We start from the raw sequence: 18,720 nt of genomic DNA on the forward strand, positions 1-18,720 counted from the left end.
ATCATCACCCAATTGTAGTTGGGATATATACTGTTAGGTATAGGATCCCTTATCAAAAATGGCGGATTTGTGTCCACGATCCCCGGAAGTCAAGTCTGGGCGGTCCGATTGACATTGAATGCACATAAATAGTGGCGAGTCAGCACGCCGCTCGTGCCCCTGGAAGATGTCATTTTACTGACGAAACGGCGTAGGGAGGAACGGCGTGCTGACGTCATCATTGTTTGCCCGCGACTATCCGGAAGGAACGAGCGGATTATACAAGCCGGCCGGCTTTACATTTTAAACACACGCCAACTTACCATTTTGGATATGTGAGTGCATAAATTTTATTTTTTCAATAAATCGCTGTGTTAGCAGTACTACTCTATGTTTGCCCTTCTTGTTTTTTACCTCTGGGTGTAACGCATGAGTGCGTTCTGGCTAAGGACTACCAATTGTTTTCATCTGGTGTGGAAGAACCTAGCTGGGGAACGGAGGTTACCTATCAGTACTACATGCGATTTATTAATTGGTGTTCGGTAAGCAGGAAATTTTACCTAAGGTGGAGGTGCTTCAATCAGCTGCTTTTCACTAAGTGTGGATTTTCTTTTGAACACAACTCGGTGCTTATATGAAGATTTGTCACGTTTAATCAACATCTAGCAAACCATAGCTATATGGACTTTATATTTTTCTGTGCACTATTTCACTTTTGTATTTATTAGCACATAAGCACTTTTCTTGTGATGTGTATTATTGTTCACTATATCATGTCAGTAATGATGTACACACGTCTACCATATTAGCAGCGCAGCAATCACCCCAGCAACAAGGTAGAGGTTATGTTTTATCTTTTTCTGCCAGTGGTCCACTCTGTGAACATGTAACAAATATAATGCGTTCTCAATTGAGCTACAAAAGTGTAAATAAAATGAAATTTCTGATAACTCACCAATGGCAAAAACACCAAGTTCAGCACGAGAAAAGCATGCAGCAAAAGAGAACAGAAGACATTTTATTAGGTTAAGCATGCATAGGCAAACATAATTGTATGTATGTTATTGGTAACCTTTCCTAACTCAAAACAAATGTTGTATACCAGTGGTCTCAAAACTGCGGCCCTTTATTTGCCTTTATGTGGCCCTTGAGGCACTATTCTTCCCACTTAGGCCTCATGTACACTGCTGCTGATAAACGCACGTTTAGGAGCAGTTGGGAGTTTTTTCAACTGCCCCTGAACTCTCCTCTATGTTATCTCATCTGTCCATGTACACCGGGCTGTTTACCGTAGTTTCTAGGCAGTTGAGTTCAAAATGGGTTCAAAAGCTGCGTTTACAGGCATTTCAAATAGGTAAACGCAGTAACTCGCGTTTAGCCGCGTTTTGTTTACAGACATTTTTTTTGGCCTTATATATATATATATATATATATATATATATATGCAAACACGGAAAAACGCGGCTTGTAAACCCGGCAAAACTGAGGTTTTAAATGTCGGTGACTATACGTCAAGATGAGTCGTTCAGGAGAGGTTGCATAAAAAAAGTCCCGTGTACATGAAGCCTTATACAAGACACTATTTCTTCCACTAAAACCAACGATGAGGCATCATTCCTTCCTACGACACCAACAACGGGGCACCATTCCTCCCACTAATACAAACTATGAAGCACTATTCCTCCCACCAATATCAATAAGGCACCATTCCTCCCACCACAGAAACCAACGATGCGGCACTGTTTCTTACACTGACACCAACAATAGGGCACTATTTCTTCCACTGACAATAATGGGGCACTAGTCCTCTCATTGATACCAACGACGGGGCACTGTTCCTCACATTGACACCAACAATGGGGCACTATTCATCCCATTGACACAAACAATGGGGCACTATTCTTCCCACCAAGTCTAATGATTCACTATTCCTCCTACTCACCACAGACACTATGCAATTGTTTTAATCCCAATGACCACCAAGCCTGAGGGATTGTTTACTGACACTGGGGCATTTTGTACTCTAACTAGCCAATGTCTGGTCCCCTTAAAGTCTGAGGGACAATAAACTGGCCTGGTCCTTTTGTTTTTTTAGAAAGTTGGAAGATCCCTGTTATATACTGTAGCTACTAAACCAGAAAAGGTAAAAAAAGTAAAGTTAGATTTACAGGTAACTTGTTTTCCATGAGTCTTTCAGGACAGCACCTTGAGAGTGTGGCTCCACCCACTTGACAGGAAACACACCTCCACCAAACTTATTAAAAGGGAGGCTCCTTCCACTTAGTAGTAGTAGAGAAATCTCTGGCTCAAGCTGGAACACATAATCAGGAGTATGGTTAGTCACAGCATAATATTCAAAACAATAAGGGCGGGTTGCTGCTGTCCTGAAAGACTCATGGAAAACAAGTTACCGGTAAGTCTAACTTGACTTTTCCCTTAGCGTCTTTCAGGACAGCACCTTGAGAGGATAACAGAGACTTACCCACGTAGGGAGGGACCACAGCCTGCAAGACCTTTCTGCCAAAAGCCTGATCGCTTACAGACTGGACAGAAGATCCAGTCTGTAATGACGGACGAACGCAAGGCAACTTGACCACGTAGCCGCCTTGCAGATCTGATCTGGGGTGGCACCAGCTATTTCTGCCCATGTACTGGCCTAAGCTTTAGTAGAGTGTGTTCTAATTCCCAATGGGGGAGATAGCCCTGCTTGGGAGTAGGCTTCCAGAATAGGGTTTTTTAGCCATCTAGCTATTGACTCCTTTTAGATGCTTTGTGGCCCTTCTTTTTTCCTGAAAAAAGTATGAACAAGGAGTCTGAAGACCGAAAATCCTTGGTCACTTCAAGGTAATGTAGAAAGGTTCCTCTCACATCCAACATGTGGAATTGGCGTTCCTTCTCCCCTGACGGGTTAGAGCAGAAGGTCGGTATGACAATTTCCTGCGACCAGTTGAGGGCCGACGCCACTCTCGGTAGAAAGGCTGGATCAGTCTTTAGTACAACCCTGTCCGCATAGACGGATAGAAAGGGTTTCTTTATTGACAGGGCGTGCAGCACACCAATTTTTCTGGCTGTCGCAATTGCCACTAGGAACACCGTTTTGAGAGTAAGGTACTTCAGAGAAATGTCTTGTAGCGGTTCAAAGGGTTCCCTAGATAGTGTCTGAAGAACCACTGACAAATCCCAACTGGGGAAGTGTCTCACGGGAGCTGGTCTGGATCTAGAAAGCGCCTTGAAAAATCTCCCAATGCGGCTATCTGCACTTTAAGTGTACTGACAGACATGCCTTTTTCTGCTCCATTCTGAAGAAATTCCAGAATTGACACTAGATTTTTCACCACTCTATTAGATGAGTGACACCAGGAGTTGTAGACCTTCCAGTATTTAGCATAGATCTTCCTGGTAACCACCTTTCTACTGGAAAGCAAGGTAGTCACAAGTGGTCAAAACAGACCTTTTCGTCTCAATAACTGCCTCTCAGATACCACGCCGTGAGGCTTAGACAGGCCACCTCCGGATGGTATATCAGACCAAGGCGGCCTGACTGCAATTAGAAGAATGGTGGTAAACCAAGCCCTTTTTGGCCAGAATGGAGTAATTAGAATTACTTCCACCTTCTCCTTCTGAATCTTCCTTAGTACCAATGGAATTAGTTGAAACGGAGGGAAGGCGTAAGCCAGCAGGAAGTTCCAAGGCTGTATTAAAAGCATCTGTTCCCTGTTCCTCTGTTTCTGTGAATGGAGAAAAAGACCGGAAGTTGGGTATTTTCTTCTGACGCAAATAGGTCTATTTGTAGTTGGCCCCAGGCTCGGATGATCAATGTGAAGACTTCCGGATTCAGGAAAGGCCGAAGGGGAGGGCTTTGAATTGGTGGTGCACGACCTCTTTTCCTATGTTTACCGCCAATCTTCGAAATTTTGGGGATTAAAGGGCTATGGGCATATGCAGATAGGCATCTCGCAGGTCGATTGATGCCAAATCTTGTCAAAAGATTTTTGACCGTGAAGATCGAGTCCATACAGAATTATTTGTATAGGACTGATCTGTTCAGCGGCTTCAGGTTGAGAATAAGTCTGAAACTTCCGGACGGCTTTTTTATTATGAATACGTGGGAATAAAACCCCTGATAAAGCTCCCCCTGTGGTACTTGAGTTACAACCCTCTGGTTCATCAGATCCTTCAATAGGCTCTTCATTGCTAGGGACTTGACTATATCTCTTGGTAGATTTCGCAACAGGTACCTCTCTGGGGGAGGGTCGGAGAACTCTATTCTGTAACCTTGGGACAGCAGAGAGAGAATATACTGATTTTCTGTTATGCTTCCCCAGAAAGGGAGAAAACGTAGAAGTCTTCGCCCCCACCTGCAACCGGTTTTTATTGCGTTTTGCTGGTTACCGCAGGAGGATGGAAAAGGACATTTGCCCTTTCCCTTCTGCCCTGACCAACCTTTCTTCCCCTCTTGAGGCTTGTTTTGTTCTTGAAAACCTTTTGCCTGTCTGCTTTTTCTTCTTGACAGGAAAAGATTTCTTCTTGTCTGCAGTTCTGTCGATCACTGCATCTAAATCGGGGCCAAACAATAAATCCCCTTGGAAGGGTACTCCACACAGCTTGTTTTTAGATGCTGTGTCCCCCGGCCAGGTTTTTAACCACAGCGCCCTCCTAACTGAATTAGTAAGGGCCGCGGATCTTGCCTTCATTCTGATAGGCTACAGCTGCTGACAGGGTTGAAAAGTAGTCTAGGATTTCTTGCTTTGGAGAATCAGCTATTATATGATCCTTAAGCTGATTCAACCAATACTCCATATTTCTGGAGACACAAGTAGTCGCCATTGCTGGCTTAAGGTTGCCTATGATGGATTGCCAAGCCCTCTTTAATTGCTGATCCATCCTCTTATCCATGGGGTCTTTCAGAATCCCCATGACCTCAAATGCTAGATCTGAAGATCTTGAGACTTGAGAAAAGGCTGCATCGAGTTTTGGAACTTTATTCCAGGGAGCTGCTGGGTCTTCGTCAAAAGGAAACCTTTTCTTGTGTGCCTTAGCAAAGAAAGGTTTCTTTTCAGGATCAGTCCATTCTTTCTCGATCGCTTCAGAAATTACTGTATGGACTGGAAAGGTACGTATCTTGGGCTCACCGAGTCCTGCATACATCCGGTCGTGTAAAGATAATTTTTTACGTTCCTCCTCTAATCATAAAGTTGCATGAATAGCTTTTAGGAGGCCATCAACTTGTTCCAAAGACAATTTATATTTTGAAGACATATTCTCCAGCTCATCCTCCTCCTCATCTGATTCTTGAGAATGTGAGGGGGAAGGACCTTCCTGGTTCAGAGGACTCTCTTCTGCCTCCACTACCGGGACCAACAGTGAGTCTTGTGAGGATTGTGAGGTAGAGGTCTGTCTATCGGATGGTTTCGTGAGTGAAGACTTAAAAGGCTGAATAGGAGCATCCAATTCTTTAACAGATGCGATTATGTCGCTGAAAGCGGCAGATGCTTCCTCCTTCACTAATGAGTCAATACATGTCTGACATAATGCTTTTTTCAAGCCTTCAGGTAGTTTAGACTTACATGAAGGACATTTCTTTTTATTCCCAGGATCAGAGCTCTTGGCCTGCCATGATAAGGGAAAAGAAAAAAAAGGAAAAAAAGACAAACCATCCTTTTGAGTCAGCCTGAAAACCAATCAAGATGCTCACCACAGGTGCACAGTGAGAGATCCACCACACACACGCACACACACACGCCCAAACAGGCCCCCGCCACGAGGAGGGAAAAAATACTCACACCCCCCCTGAGGGAGAAGAGAGACAAAAAGAGACCCCATAGTAAATGAGGGTAGAACCTCAGTCTACCCCTTACCTGGGCCTTGCTGGTGCCAGTGCCTGTTCCACTCGCTGCGGATCCTGCGTCCATGTTGAGGCAGCAGCGTGATGCTGGTGGCAAAACCGCCGGTTCCAGACTCCACAAGCGCCACTGCACCGGACCAGAACCGCCTAACAAGGCACCAGACCTGTTCCTCCCTCCCTCCTCAGCGAATCCTGGCGGAAATGACGTCCATGCCATGCGCCCGCTCGTAGGATGCCGCCCCCTTCCGGTTACCTCACTTCCGGGGGAAGCAGCCTGACTGACCTTCCCAAGATGGCGGCAGCGTTCGGCTGCCGGACCGGAAAAAAAGATATCCGCGCCGTCTACCTTGCCGAGGAGCAGTGTCCCGGAGCAGTCCCTGGCTCCACTGAGCACCGATAAGGGAGAAGGAGCCCATGCACAAGGCACTCTCTATCCAGTGAATGGGAGGAACAGACTCTCTGGGATAAGAAAAACCTGTAGAGTAGGGATATTTGACCTCTCAGGTAGTACCTAGAGAGCTCCTAACCCCCACATGTGTTCCCACCGGAGGAAACAAAGACTGATAAGTGGAAGGAGCCTCCTTTTTAAGAAGTTTGGTGGAGGTGTGTTTCCTGTCAAGTGGGTGGAGCCACGCTCTCAAGGTGCTGTCCTGAAAGACAATAAGGGAAACATTTTTTTATTTTTTTTATTATACATCAGCATTAATATAAAATATCAGCAAATAAAATGGGGATTGGCATGCATTTTCTATATACTGCAATTCAATTTAGGGTTCAATTTAACAAAGGAAGACCAGACAAAAATGAGTGCCTCTTAACAGAACCGTTTTGTGTGAGAGACTACGAATGCCAACATCTCCTTCTGAAAATGCAAGTTGCTTGGTTGTCTGACTCTTTCAGCTTGAATACTGTGTCAATGACCTTGTACAAAGTATTCAGATAAGAAATTGTGACTATTCTCTTATCTTCTCTACTTTGATTCTGGTCAATGACCTAGGGAAGATTTACTAAAACTGGTGCACCTAAAATCTGGTGCAGTTGTGCACAGTAATCAATCAGCTTCCAGGTTTTATTGTCAAAGCCTAAAATGAACAAGCTAGAAGCTGGTTGGTTACTATGCACAGCTAGCTGCACCAGATTCTGTGTGAAGCAGTTTTAGTAAACCTCCCCCAGTGGGTCTACATAACGAGGCAGGAAGCACCTTCACAAAAAGGGGTCACCATTTAGAGACCCCCTTCGCTCACTGTATAATGACAAGTTTGACAAATAATAATAAAAATGCAGCGCAAATAAAGTCCTTGAGTGAAGAATCAAGAATTAAGATGACACCCAGTGAAATAGCAAAAATCTTCGGCAAATGTGATGATATCCTCCACCAGTATAAGAAGTGCCTCCTTACCAGATGAGATGGACCATATGTTTTCACAAGTGGTCAAAGACAGCTTGTTCTCACCATAAGGGAGATGGTTCAGTGGAGTCCAATCCAGCAGTGAAAAGTAGGTCCAATGCGGAATAAAAAAAAAAAAAAAACACGTTCTAAGTGTAGACTGTATTTATTCCAGGGAAAGGTAAAAAAAACAGCGCTTCACCATACTACAGTGAATCTGGTATGTCTGCAGACAATCTGCCAGAAAACAACTGGCCAGTAGGCTATTGGCAATATAAAATAAAAACTCTGAGCAACAGCAGAAAGGACGCGGGTGACGTCACAGGAAAAGCTCCTCCCCTGTATGCACGTTACATCCGGATTGGACTTCGTCAGCGGTGGGTCCTACCGCTGACGAAGTCCAATCTGGACGTAACGTGCTTATGGGGGAGGAGCTTTTCCCGTGACGTCACCCGCGTCCTTTCTGCTGCTGCTCGTGGCTATTGCTCCGAGTTTTTATTTTATATTGCCAATCGCCTACTGGTCAGTTGTTTTCTGGCAGATTGTCTGCAGACATACCAGATTGACTGTAGTATGGTGAAGCGTTGTTTTTTACCTTTCCCTGGAATAAATACAGTCTACACTTAGAACGTGTTTCTTATTTTTTTATTCCGCATTGGACCTACTATTCACTGCTGCATTGGACTCCACTGCACCATCTCCCTTATGGTGAGAACAAGCTGTCTTTGACCACTTGTGAAAACATATGGTCCATCTCATCTGGTAAGGAGGCACTTCTTATACTGGTGGAGGATATCATCACATTTGCCGAAGATTTTTGCTATTTCACTGGGTGTCATCTTAATTCTTCAGTCAAGGACTTTATTTGCGCTGCACTTTTATTATTATTTGTCATTTATATTTTTTGAGTTGTTTTGCGATTGCCTTTGTTGGTGTTCAGCTTGCAATCAATTTAGTTTTCTTTGTAACATTTGTGCGCGGATTGCTGTTTTTTCTAATAATGACAAGTTTACCTTAACCAATTTTGCTCCCACACCTGTATAACCCTATAAGCCAGAGCAATTTTTACATTTCTGCTATGGACCTGTTTTGAAAAACAGCTTTGTGATTACTTAGGACAACAAAGTAATTAAAATAAATAAAATTATATATAAAATATATATAATTATATATTTGTTAAAACGTTGCACGACCGCGCATTTGCCAAAGTGACGCAGTGCCATATTGCAAAAAATGGCCTTATCAGGAAGGGGGCAAATTATTCCGAGGCTGAAGAGATAACAACGAACGGTGCATAATTTTAGCACCAAAAATAAATTCAAACTAGGTAAGAACACACACACATCAACGAATATGTCAAAATAATCATGCATGAAGTCTGTTATGGTCTTCAGAATAAAACATAACATAATATAACGTATGTATATAAACATATGAAAGATTAACTGCCTGCACTGCAATTAGCACCAAAGACACAACCGAGTCAATTTACAAAGCTTTAATACGGGTTATGTTCGGTTATGAGAATTACAACTCTCATTGGCTTGCAATCCTGAAAATAGATAAAACAGTCACTATGGCAACTAATGTTCATTATAGTTTATCAACAGACCACATGTTCTGTATTCTAATGTGGGTGAGGTAGATTCAGATGTCTGGCATGTGAGCCAGATAAGACAAGCCACAGCAGAACCTGGCATATTATTGCCCCACTAAACAGAGGGATGAAATGATCAAATAGTCATATTGTCTACTTTAAATATACATTATTGCATAGTGGACTGGAAATCACATACCTGTTGTGTCTCTATTTTCCTGGGCAGTAGATTTTGCTCCAAACACTGCATCAAAATCCACGTTCATAGCAGTAGATGTGTTTTGTATGCCAGAATGCAATGGGAAACCTAAATTTAAATAACACATAATACAAGTTAATTTGTGACAAAACACAAAATTCCAAAAATTTTCTATCGGAAAAATATTGCATCTTTTAAAAAGGAACCTTGCTTTTAAAATGTATTACAACCATTAACAAAAACAGCAGTAATGGCTGGCTTTAAACCACATAGTGCTCAAAGAGAAAACAAAAAACAAACAAAACAAAAAGCAAAAATTTTAATAAATTGATCTTACATACCGATTTGCGATTTACAGGTAACTAAATTGCACAAAGATGTCACCACAAATTATTATCTATAGTATGCCCTATATTAAACTGAAATCAATTTTACAAGTTACCGACGTGAAGACAAAAGTGTTGAAATACATTCATGAATGTTGTGTAAAGTGCACGCAAGTTCTAAATGTAGATTGCAAATGTAATGCATTAATTTATCGCAAAAATCCTGAATTCACAGTGCCCTTTCTAAACGTCCCTATACACATGAAACCTGCAATTAAAAAAAAAAAATAATAATAATTAAGTTGCTATTTTGTTAAGAACTATTGCTCTTGCTCTAATGATCACAGTGATACTGTTTACATATGTGGCCATGCCTTGCATATGCGTTCGCTGCGGTGCGTGAGTTCGAAGGAACTGTGCTCTTTAAATTATTTTTTTCCTTATTTTACTTTATATTTTTACACTGTCCCTTTAAAACAAAAAACTGTCCCTTTAAATATATACAGTACAGACTAAAAGTTTGGACACACCTTCTCATTCAAAGAGTTTTCTTTATTTTCATGACTATGAAAATTGTAGATTCACACTAAAGGCATCAAAACTATGAATTAACACATGTGGAATTATACATAACAAAAAAGTGTGAAACAACTGAAAATATATTTCATATTCTAGGTTCTTCAAAGTAGCCACCTTTTGCAGCAGACACATCTCTAGAACTGTTAAGAGGAGACTGTGTGAATCAGACCTTCATGGTAGAATATCTGCTAGGAAACCACTGCTAAAGAAAGGCAACAAGCAGAAGAGACTTGTTTGGGCTAAAGAACACAAGGAATGGACATTAGACCAGTGGAAATCTGTGCTTTGGTCTGAGTCCAAACTTGAGATCTTTGGTTCCAACCCCCGTGTCTTTGTGCGACACAGAAAAGGTGAACGGATGGACTCTACATGCCAGGTTCCAACCGTGAAGCATGGAGGAGGAGGTGTGATGGTGTGGGGGTGCTTTGCTGGTGACACTGTTGGGGGTTTATTCAAAATTGAAGGCATACTGAACCAGCATGGCTACCACAGCATCTTGCAGCGGCATGCTATTCCATCCGTTTAGTTGGACCATCATTTATTTTTCAACAGGACAATGACCCCAAACACACCTCCAGGCTGTGTAAGGGCTATTTGACCAAGAAGGAGAGTGATGGGGTGCTGCGCCAGGTGACTACCTCTTGAAGCTCATCAAGAGAATGCCAAGAGTGTACAAAGCAGTAATCAAAGCAAAAGGTGGCTACTTTGAAGAACCTAGAATATGAAATATATTTTCAGTTGTTTCACACTTTTTTGTTATGTATAATTTCCACATGTGTTAATTCATAGTTTTGATGCCTTTAGTGTGAATTTACAATTTTCATAGTCATGAAAATAAAGAAAACTCTTTGAATGAGAAGGTGTGTCCAAACTTTTGGTCTGTACCATTATAATATATATATATATATATATTGGCCCAGATTCAGGTAGAACCGCGCAATATTTGCGTGGGCAAAGGGCAACGATTTTTGCTCTGCGCCCACGCAAATATTTCGATTTGCCCGCGATTCACGGAGCAGTAGCTCCGTAAATTGCGCGGGCGCTATGCTAATTTGCCCTGCGTAAGGGCGCCTAATGTAAATGATCCCGCCGGGGGCGGGAATCATTTAAATTAGGCGCGCCGAGCGAACAGCACATGCTCCGTCGGGAAACTTTCCCGACGTACATTGCGGCAAATGACGTCGCAAGGACGTCATTTGCTTCTAAGTGAACGTGAATGGCGTCCAGCGCCATTCACGAATCACTTACGTAAACGACGTGAAATTCAAATTTCACGAGCGGGAAGGGTGGCTATACTTTAGCATTGGCTGCGCCTACTATGAGTAGGAGCAGCCTTACGCTAAAGTCGCCGTACGGAAACTCCGTACCTTGCGTGCGCAGGGCCCGTGCAACTTTTGTGAATCGGTGGTAGTATGCAATTTGCATACTATACGCCGATCACAATGGCCGCGCCCCCTAGCGGCCAACGCAAGAATGCAGCCTGAGATATGAAGGCATAAGGAGGCTTATGTCCGTCATATCCTAGGCTGCAGTCCGCATAGCGATGTTCCTGAATCAGGGGCATTCGCTACGCGGGAGCTAGCTTCTTGAATCTGGGCCAATCACTTTTATTCCTATTACTAGGAATGTAAACATCCTCTGTAATAGAAAAAAAAGCAGATCAGGGCCTCTTTAACCACTTAACACCTGGACCAAAATGCAGGTAAAAGGACCTGGCCAGTTTTTGCGATTCGGCACTGCGTCGATTTAACTGACAATTGCGGGGTCGTGCTTTGTTTTCCAAACAAAATTGGCGTCCTTTTTTCCCCACAAATAGAGCTTTCTTTTGGTGGTATTTGATCACCTCTGCGGTTTTTATTTTTTGCGCTATAAACAAAAATAGAGCGACAATTTCCAAAAAAATGCAATATTTTTTCACTTTTTGCTATAATAAATATCCCCCAAAAATATATAAAAAAAAAAAAAAAAAAAAAATTTTCCTCAGTTTAGGCCGATACGTATTCTACTTATTTTTGGTAAAAAAAAAAAAAAAATATCGCAATAAGCGTTTATCGATTGGTTTGCGCAAAATTTATAGTGTTTACAAAATAGGGGATGTTTTATTGCATTTTTATTAATAATTTTTTTTTTTACTACTAATGGCGGCGATCAGCGATTTTTTCCGTGACCGCGACATTATGGCGGACACATCGGACAATTTTGACACATTTTTGGGACAATTGTCATTTTCACAGCAAAACATGCTATACAAATGCATTGTTTACTGTGAAAATTGCAGTTTGGGAGTTAACCACTAGGGGGCGCTGAAGGGGTTTAGTGCGACCTCATATGTGATTTTAACTGTGGGGGGGGGCGGGGCTGGACGTGTGACGTCATTGGACAATGACCGCTATACAGTGAAGAATGGGGAAGCTGTGTTTACACACATCGCTCCTCGTTCTTCAGCTCCGGGGACCAATCGCGGGACTCCAGTGGCGATCGTGTCACGAAGCTTTGGACAGGGCGCGCGCCCGCGACTGGGCACTTAAAGAGGACGTACATGTACGTGCTTGTGCCCAGCCGTGCCATTCTGCCAACGTATATGTGCAGGAGGCGGTCCTTAAGTGGTTAATGTGAGATCTGTGGTCAAAAAAACCTCAGATCCCACATTTACACTTAAAATGGACAGCAGAAGTGACATTTGATGTCGCTTCCAGTCCTCCGAGGGCATAGAGTCGAGTGGGGGCCCTCTTGTCCTCGACTTCCTGGCCATCCATCCCGGGGATTGGATCGTTTCCGCCGCTACTATGGCTCCAGTAAGCGGCGGACACTACTGGGAAGCAGAGGGAGGGAAGAGTGAGGAAGAATTTTATGTGAAAGCGGACCGCCCACCATTTAAAAAAGTACCAAGGTTAATGGCAGCTCTCTGCTGCCAAAACCCTGGTATTTAACGTCAAAGAAGCGACGTATCCACAGTGGGAGGATATTAAATGTTCATCTACAGGCTGCAGTTTTCTTACCTGTGTAATAAATAGGTATTTTCAATGCAACCTGCCATTTTAAATGTCTTCAATAAAATGTTATTTACCACTTATATGTCCCACTGATGGCTTAGAAGCAAACGTAGAAGTATTAAACTGAGGCGTTGACTTTACAACATCTTCAACTGGCTGCATGTCAAAGACGTCCAAGTGTGGAGGTGAATTAACACCATTGGATGAAAAGGGCCCTAAAAAAAAAAAAAAAAAAAAAAACATTTTAAAAATGTTACCTTACATGCAAAATAGTATAAAAAACGTAATCATTTTTATTACAGATATTTATACAAACCCGACAATTTGGGTGGCCCTTTACAGATAGATGGTACAGTCACATCAGTTCCTGTCTATAGGGAGCTTCCAATCTAAGGTCCTTAATTGACAAATATAAATACATGCACAAAGTTCTGAATTCCCATCAGCCCTGACTACTTAATTTCTGATGGTTTACAAAGAACAGACTGCTCCTCATCTCACCCCCTCCTTTCCCCTCCCTCCCTCATCTCCATAACCTCTCCTTGTGCACAGGAAGTTATTAAAGAAGAAGTAGGAATTTGTGAATGAGAGAACTACAAGGCCCTTCTTTCACAGCAGCAGATGGCTTGTTCTCAATGAACTGCAAGGTCACCTATGAGCACATTCGTAATTCATTCAGGAGTCTTGAAGCTTTCAAACTGACAGCCCATACTAAAAAGGTACGAGCTGTAGGGTCTGTCTACAGGAGACCAACATTACACCCCTGATCACTGTTCACAGGTGTAATACTTTGCAGGCTCCTGCGGTGAAAGAATAAATGCACATTTATGTTCTGCTTAAAAACATGTAATTATTTTATTCCAAAAGATCAAATTAGCCCTTGTCTCTCAAGATTTTGGACATGATCAACAGGTATTTTATGCACTTACTAAAACAGATATAACAAATAAATTTCAATTGTGTATTTACATACTGTAGTTACACAGTTCGGTTAAAAAAAACACAAGACCATCTAGTTCAAGTAATAGAAAAACATAACTTACATATTTGTACTCATACATAAATACATTAATATATTGCTTATTCCCAGAACTACACAAACTTTACTCCAATGAGGAAACTATGACAATTTGTGGGTTCAGTGTTATTTTAAGTTTTACAAATTGATGCTTTTAATTTTTTCCAACTAAAGAATCTTTCTCTTAAAAAAAACAAAACAAAAAAAAAAACCACACATTTAATACAGGGTGCATTCATGACCAGAATATCAAAACCATTATACATTTTTTTAAAGAAAGAGAACACCAAAAGCCATGTCCTCTGACTAGCTCTGTGGAGGACCCAAATGAGAACAGTGGTAGTGAAGTTCTGAGGATACACCAGTGATGGTGAACCTTGGCAACCCCAGATGTTTTGGAACTACATTTCCCATGATGCTCAATTACACTGCAGAGTGCATGCCCCCTTTTTCAAAGGGTGCCCCTGTTAAATGGAGGACAACTGCACTGGAGCCTCTGTGCTCTTGGGTAATCTGACTGAACCAAACCAAATTTTTTTTATCCAGAACATCTTAACTTTTGTTTGGACTACAACAGATAGGGGGTGGGAGGGAGCACGAATCACTGCTCAGTCGCATTCCCCTATATGTGTAAAATTCAGGTTCAGCTGTTGAGATCTGTAAAAGGCTATTTTTTAGTACAAGAAAGGATAGCTGTGCATCAGGGTTGCCAACTGTCTGTAAATTCGCAGAAAGCTTGTGAAATCCATGAGTTTTATATTGGTCCATTAAAGACATGCAGATTATTTGTTCGCAATGGACATTTTACAGATATATGTAAAAATCATGGATTTTACAAACTGTCCGTGAATTTACTGACAGTTAGCACCCCTGCGTCTCTATAATCACGAAATCTTGTACATATAAATTTTGTAGGGATAGAACAATTGTATGGCTACTTTAGAGGAACGTATAACCTTACCTCCCCATGTGCTATTTACAGAAGTTGCAATGGCAGGTGTACTCTGTACAGTCGGCACGAATGCTGGTTGCAGGTCAAACAGATCACTGCTAAGGTTGGGCATGCTGAAAAGGACAAATTTAGAGTCAAATATGTTTTTATTGCTTTTCAACAAAATAAAATACAAATAACACTCAGATATCAATGACACAAGGTGATACACTAAAAGTCATGCAGTCCAAACACTGTAGGGAGCGTGTCCAATGTAAGTCAGAACAAGTCATCGCCTTTGCTAGGAAGACAGCGATGTGCTATACAAAAAGCAGTGTAGGTCCACAAAATCTATTAGCATGACGTCTGACTACTAGGTGTAAGAAAATAGACGTAGGGAGAAAGAGGGGAAAGAAGGCAGTAGGAGGAAGAAAAGTGAGAGGGGGAGAGGACAGAGATAAAGGTGGACCGAGCAGACCCCGACGCGTCAGACCTGCAAAAACGGATCCGGGGTGAACTTCAGAGTTGTGAAAAGGACAAATTTAGGTATTTGACTGCACAGCACTGAACACAAAATGTCATGTAACCGAATAATATTAATGTGAATAAAGAGAATATTCCCGCGCTACCTGGATAATAATAAATAATGGAACACTAGTTGCAGCAGACACCAGATTGATCAATCCGTACCAACAATAAATCTATATGAAAATCAATATGTGGTGTTGCGTTCTAGTGAATGATGGCTCATTACCATAACTAAAGTGCTAAATAAAAATGTACATCACATGTGCAAATTTCACTAAAAAAAAATGCATACTAAACCCTACATAATCGCATAGAATTCAACGTGCACAGAGAATTGAAAAAATTGAATAAAAAATAATAAGATCAAAGTGCTAATGCTGACACAGTATAGAACTAGAGTCCAACAGTGCACATATCCAGAAAAACTTGATAAAGTGCAATAAATAAAGTTCTGTGCTCTAAGTGACAATCTGTGCAGATACAGTCTTTCAGTGCAGAGGATGCCATTTGAAAAGGAGCCTCTGGATTGGATCAGTGGTGGATAAAAGGAGTAAAAAGCATCACATTTAAAGTGGGCACATGCATTTTATGACCTTTCATTAAATGAGAGTCATATATTCAAGGTGAGAGCACACCTGGTGTTGGTTATTCACTGAAGGGTGAAGAGTAGAGTGGATGCACTACAAGAATACGGATTCTGGTTTGTGTGCTTAATAGAAGACACTAAAAAAAGACTATTTAATATGGAAAGTATTTTGCTTGTTTATATTGTATACACATTCAATGTTTGAAAATTAACAGATGGGACAGAGCTAGACCTATTTGATCTATATTAAATATAGTGAAGAATCCTTCTCAGCCTGCCACTGTTTAACCTCCTGCCCTATGGTAGGTGTTGTAGGATATCGAAAGCATGGACAGTTAAAGGGGTTGTAAAGGTTCAGGGTTTAAGAAAAAAAAAAAAACGCTTGTCAACTGCACGCCGTCAAATGACGGCGGGCGGAAGACTCTACTGTTCTGACAGGACGTCATATGACGTCCTGTCATTGAAAGCCGCTAGGGGGCACGCGAGCGCCCGCCGGCGCGCGCACCTGTCACGTTACTGGGAACACAGTGCGCGTGCCCGGCGGCTGCGATGGCCGCCGGGCACCAGCGATTGCCCAGTAACTGAGCAGGGACGTGGAGCTCTGTGTGTAAACACGTCCTGTCAGGGAGAGAGGAGACCGATCTGTGTCCCTTGTACATAGGGACACAGATTGGTCACCCCCCCTACAGTTAGAACACTGACTAGGCTACATATTTAACAGCTTCCCCGCCCCCTAGTGGTTAACCCCTTCCCTGACAGTCACATTTATACAGTAATCAATGCATATTTATATCACTGTTCACTGTATAAATGTGAATGGTCCCAAAAATTTGTCCGATGTGTCCGCTATAATGTTGCAGTCCCAAAAAAAAAAAAAAAAAAAAAAAAAAAAAATCGCAGATCGCCGCCATTCCTAGTATAAAAAATAATAATAAAAAAATCATAATTATGTCCCCTATTTTGTAGGCAATATAACTTTTGCGCAAACCAGTCACTATACGGTTATTACGATTTATTTTTTTTACCAAAAATATGTAGAAGAATACGTATCTGCCTAAACGGAGATAACATTTTTTTTTTTTTTTAAATGAGATATTTATTATAGCAAAAAGTAAAAAATAGTGTTTTTTTTTTTTCAAAATTTACGCTCTTTTTTGTTATAGCCCAAAAAATAAAAACCACACAGGCGATCAAATACCACCAAAAGAAAGCTCTATTTGTGGGGGGGGGGGAAAGACGTAAATTTTGTTTGGGAGCCACGTCGCACGACCGCGCAATTGTCAGTTAAAGCGACGCAGTGCCGAAAGCTAAAATTTCATCTGGGCAGGAAGGGGGTGTATGTGCACAGTAGGCAAGTGGTTGAAGTGCAAAGTTATTAATTTTGTGCAAAACACTATGTACAGAATATTTACTTTGACTTGTTACTAACATAAAAAAATATCATGAAATTTTAGGTTAGCCATAGATCTTAGAAAGCAATTGGATGTTTAAGCCCAATCTTACTGGCAAAGGGGCTTTCTATAATCATATACACGCTTGTATCGCAACAGCATGCATTTATGGGCAAGCAGGAGAAAAATAAATAAATAAATAAATAAAAGGACGACTCCAGCACCAATTGTACTTAGGGAGAAACCAGAATTGGTTAAAAATAACCACCTATGCTGCTCTGGTTTTCTCCAGAATGCCAACAGCTAAAACATGTAGCTCAGCCTGATGAAGACAAAGCCACCAGATTGCGGTACAATGATAAAACCCATAGAAGGCAATAACTCACCTGTTTGTCGTCGGTGCAGGTGTTGAGAACAAATCAACAGCTGTGGTATTGACACTTTTCCCAGATAAAGTGCTAGGTGAGGCGGATGTAGAAGTAGAATTTGACACAGAAATTTCTCTCAGTCGTTGCTCCTAAAAGTAAGGAAATTCATATTAATGCACAAAGTGAGATAATGTCAAGTATTTTAGAGAAAGCTAGCATGACTTTCTCCAGGAACAGAATATGAAGAGCGTGCTAAAAAGGGTTTTATTGTGAGTTATGAATGTTGGCAGACCTGAACAACGTTATCAAAAAGGTTATCAAACATTTTTTCCTGCCTTTCTTGACAGAAGAAAACAAGTTCTTGTTGCGAATAATAGATTTGCAGGCATTATATAGGGCAGTGCTGTCCACATTCTTAGGCAATAAAGCCAGATTTGATTTCCTACACTAGGCAAACAGCCAGATAAACAAATGGCATATGTGTAAAAAAATCAACGAGACTATAGGTTTGTTTTAAAAGGACAAGGACAGTAATGAAAACATGTAAAATATCAATAAAATCACAATTTTATAAAAAAATATTATAGGTTTATTATGTGTCCCCACTCACACACCATAACCTAACCACAATGTAAAAGAAGATTTTTTACCTTTTTAGTAATTTCTTTTGAGCAGGTTTAAAAATAGGATTATATAGACAGACTAAGGGCCAGTATTTTTTAAAGTGCAATAAAATACAATGGACAGACAGTGTAAAAATCTGGTTTAAAACTGATAATTAGATCTGCCAGCACTGTACAGACATGATTAAATGTGGTAAACTCTCCAGCCCCCTTCATAGCATTATACAGTTAGATCCATATATATTTTGACACAGGCACAATTTTCTTACTTTTGGCGTTATATGCCACCAGAATATAATTAAAATTAAACCATCCAAATGAAGTGCAGACTTTCAGCTTTAATTTATGGGGTGGGGTTGAGTATAAATAT

At 41.3% G+C, this 18,720-nt stretch overlaps 1 protein-coding gene across 2 annotated transcripts in view; it reads right to left on the bottom strand.

Annotated features, from left to right (window-relative positions):
* Positions 1–18,720, bottom strand: part of LOC120913735 (phosphatidylinositol-binding clathrin assembly protein-like) — a 110,345-nt gene that overhangs the window by 31,376 nt on the left and 60,249 nt on the right. For both annotated transcript variants that reach the window (XM_040323916.1, XM_040323917.1), the window contains exons 11-14: positions 17,746–17,876; positions 14,885–14,988; positions 12,980–13,120; positions 9,008–9,115 (exon numbers count right to left, since the gene is read on the bottom strand). In XM_040323916.1, the coding sequence (XP_040179850.1) occupies positions 9,008–9,115; positions 12,980–13,120; positions 14,885–14,988; positions 17,746–17,876 (484 nt within the window). The remainder of the gene's footprint in view (positions 1–9,007; positions 9,116–12,979; positions 13,121–14,884; positions 14,989–17,745; positions 17,877–18,720) is intronic.

This window comes from Rana temporaria, chromosome 9, assembly GCF_905171775.1.
Source record: "Rana temporaria chromosome 9, aRanTem1.1, whole genome shotgun sequence".
Lineage (NCBI taxonomy): Eukaryota > Metazoa > Chordata > Amphibia > Anura > Ranidae > Rana > Rana temporaria.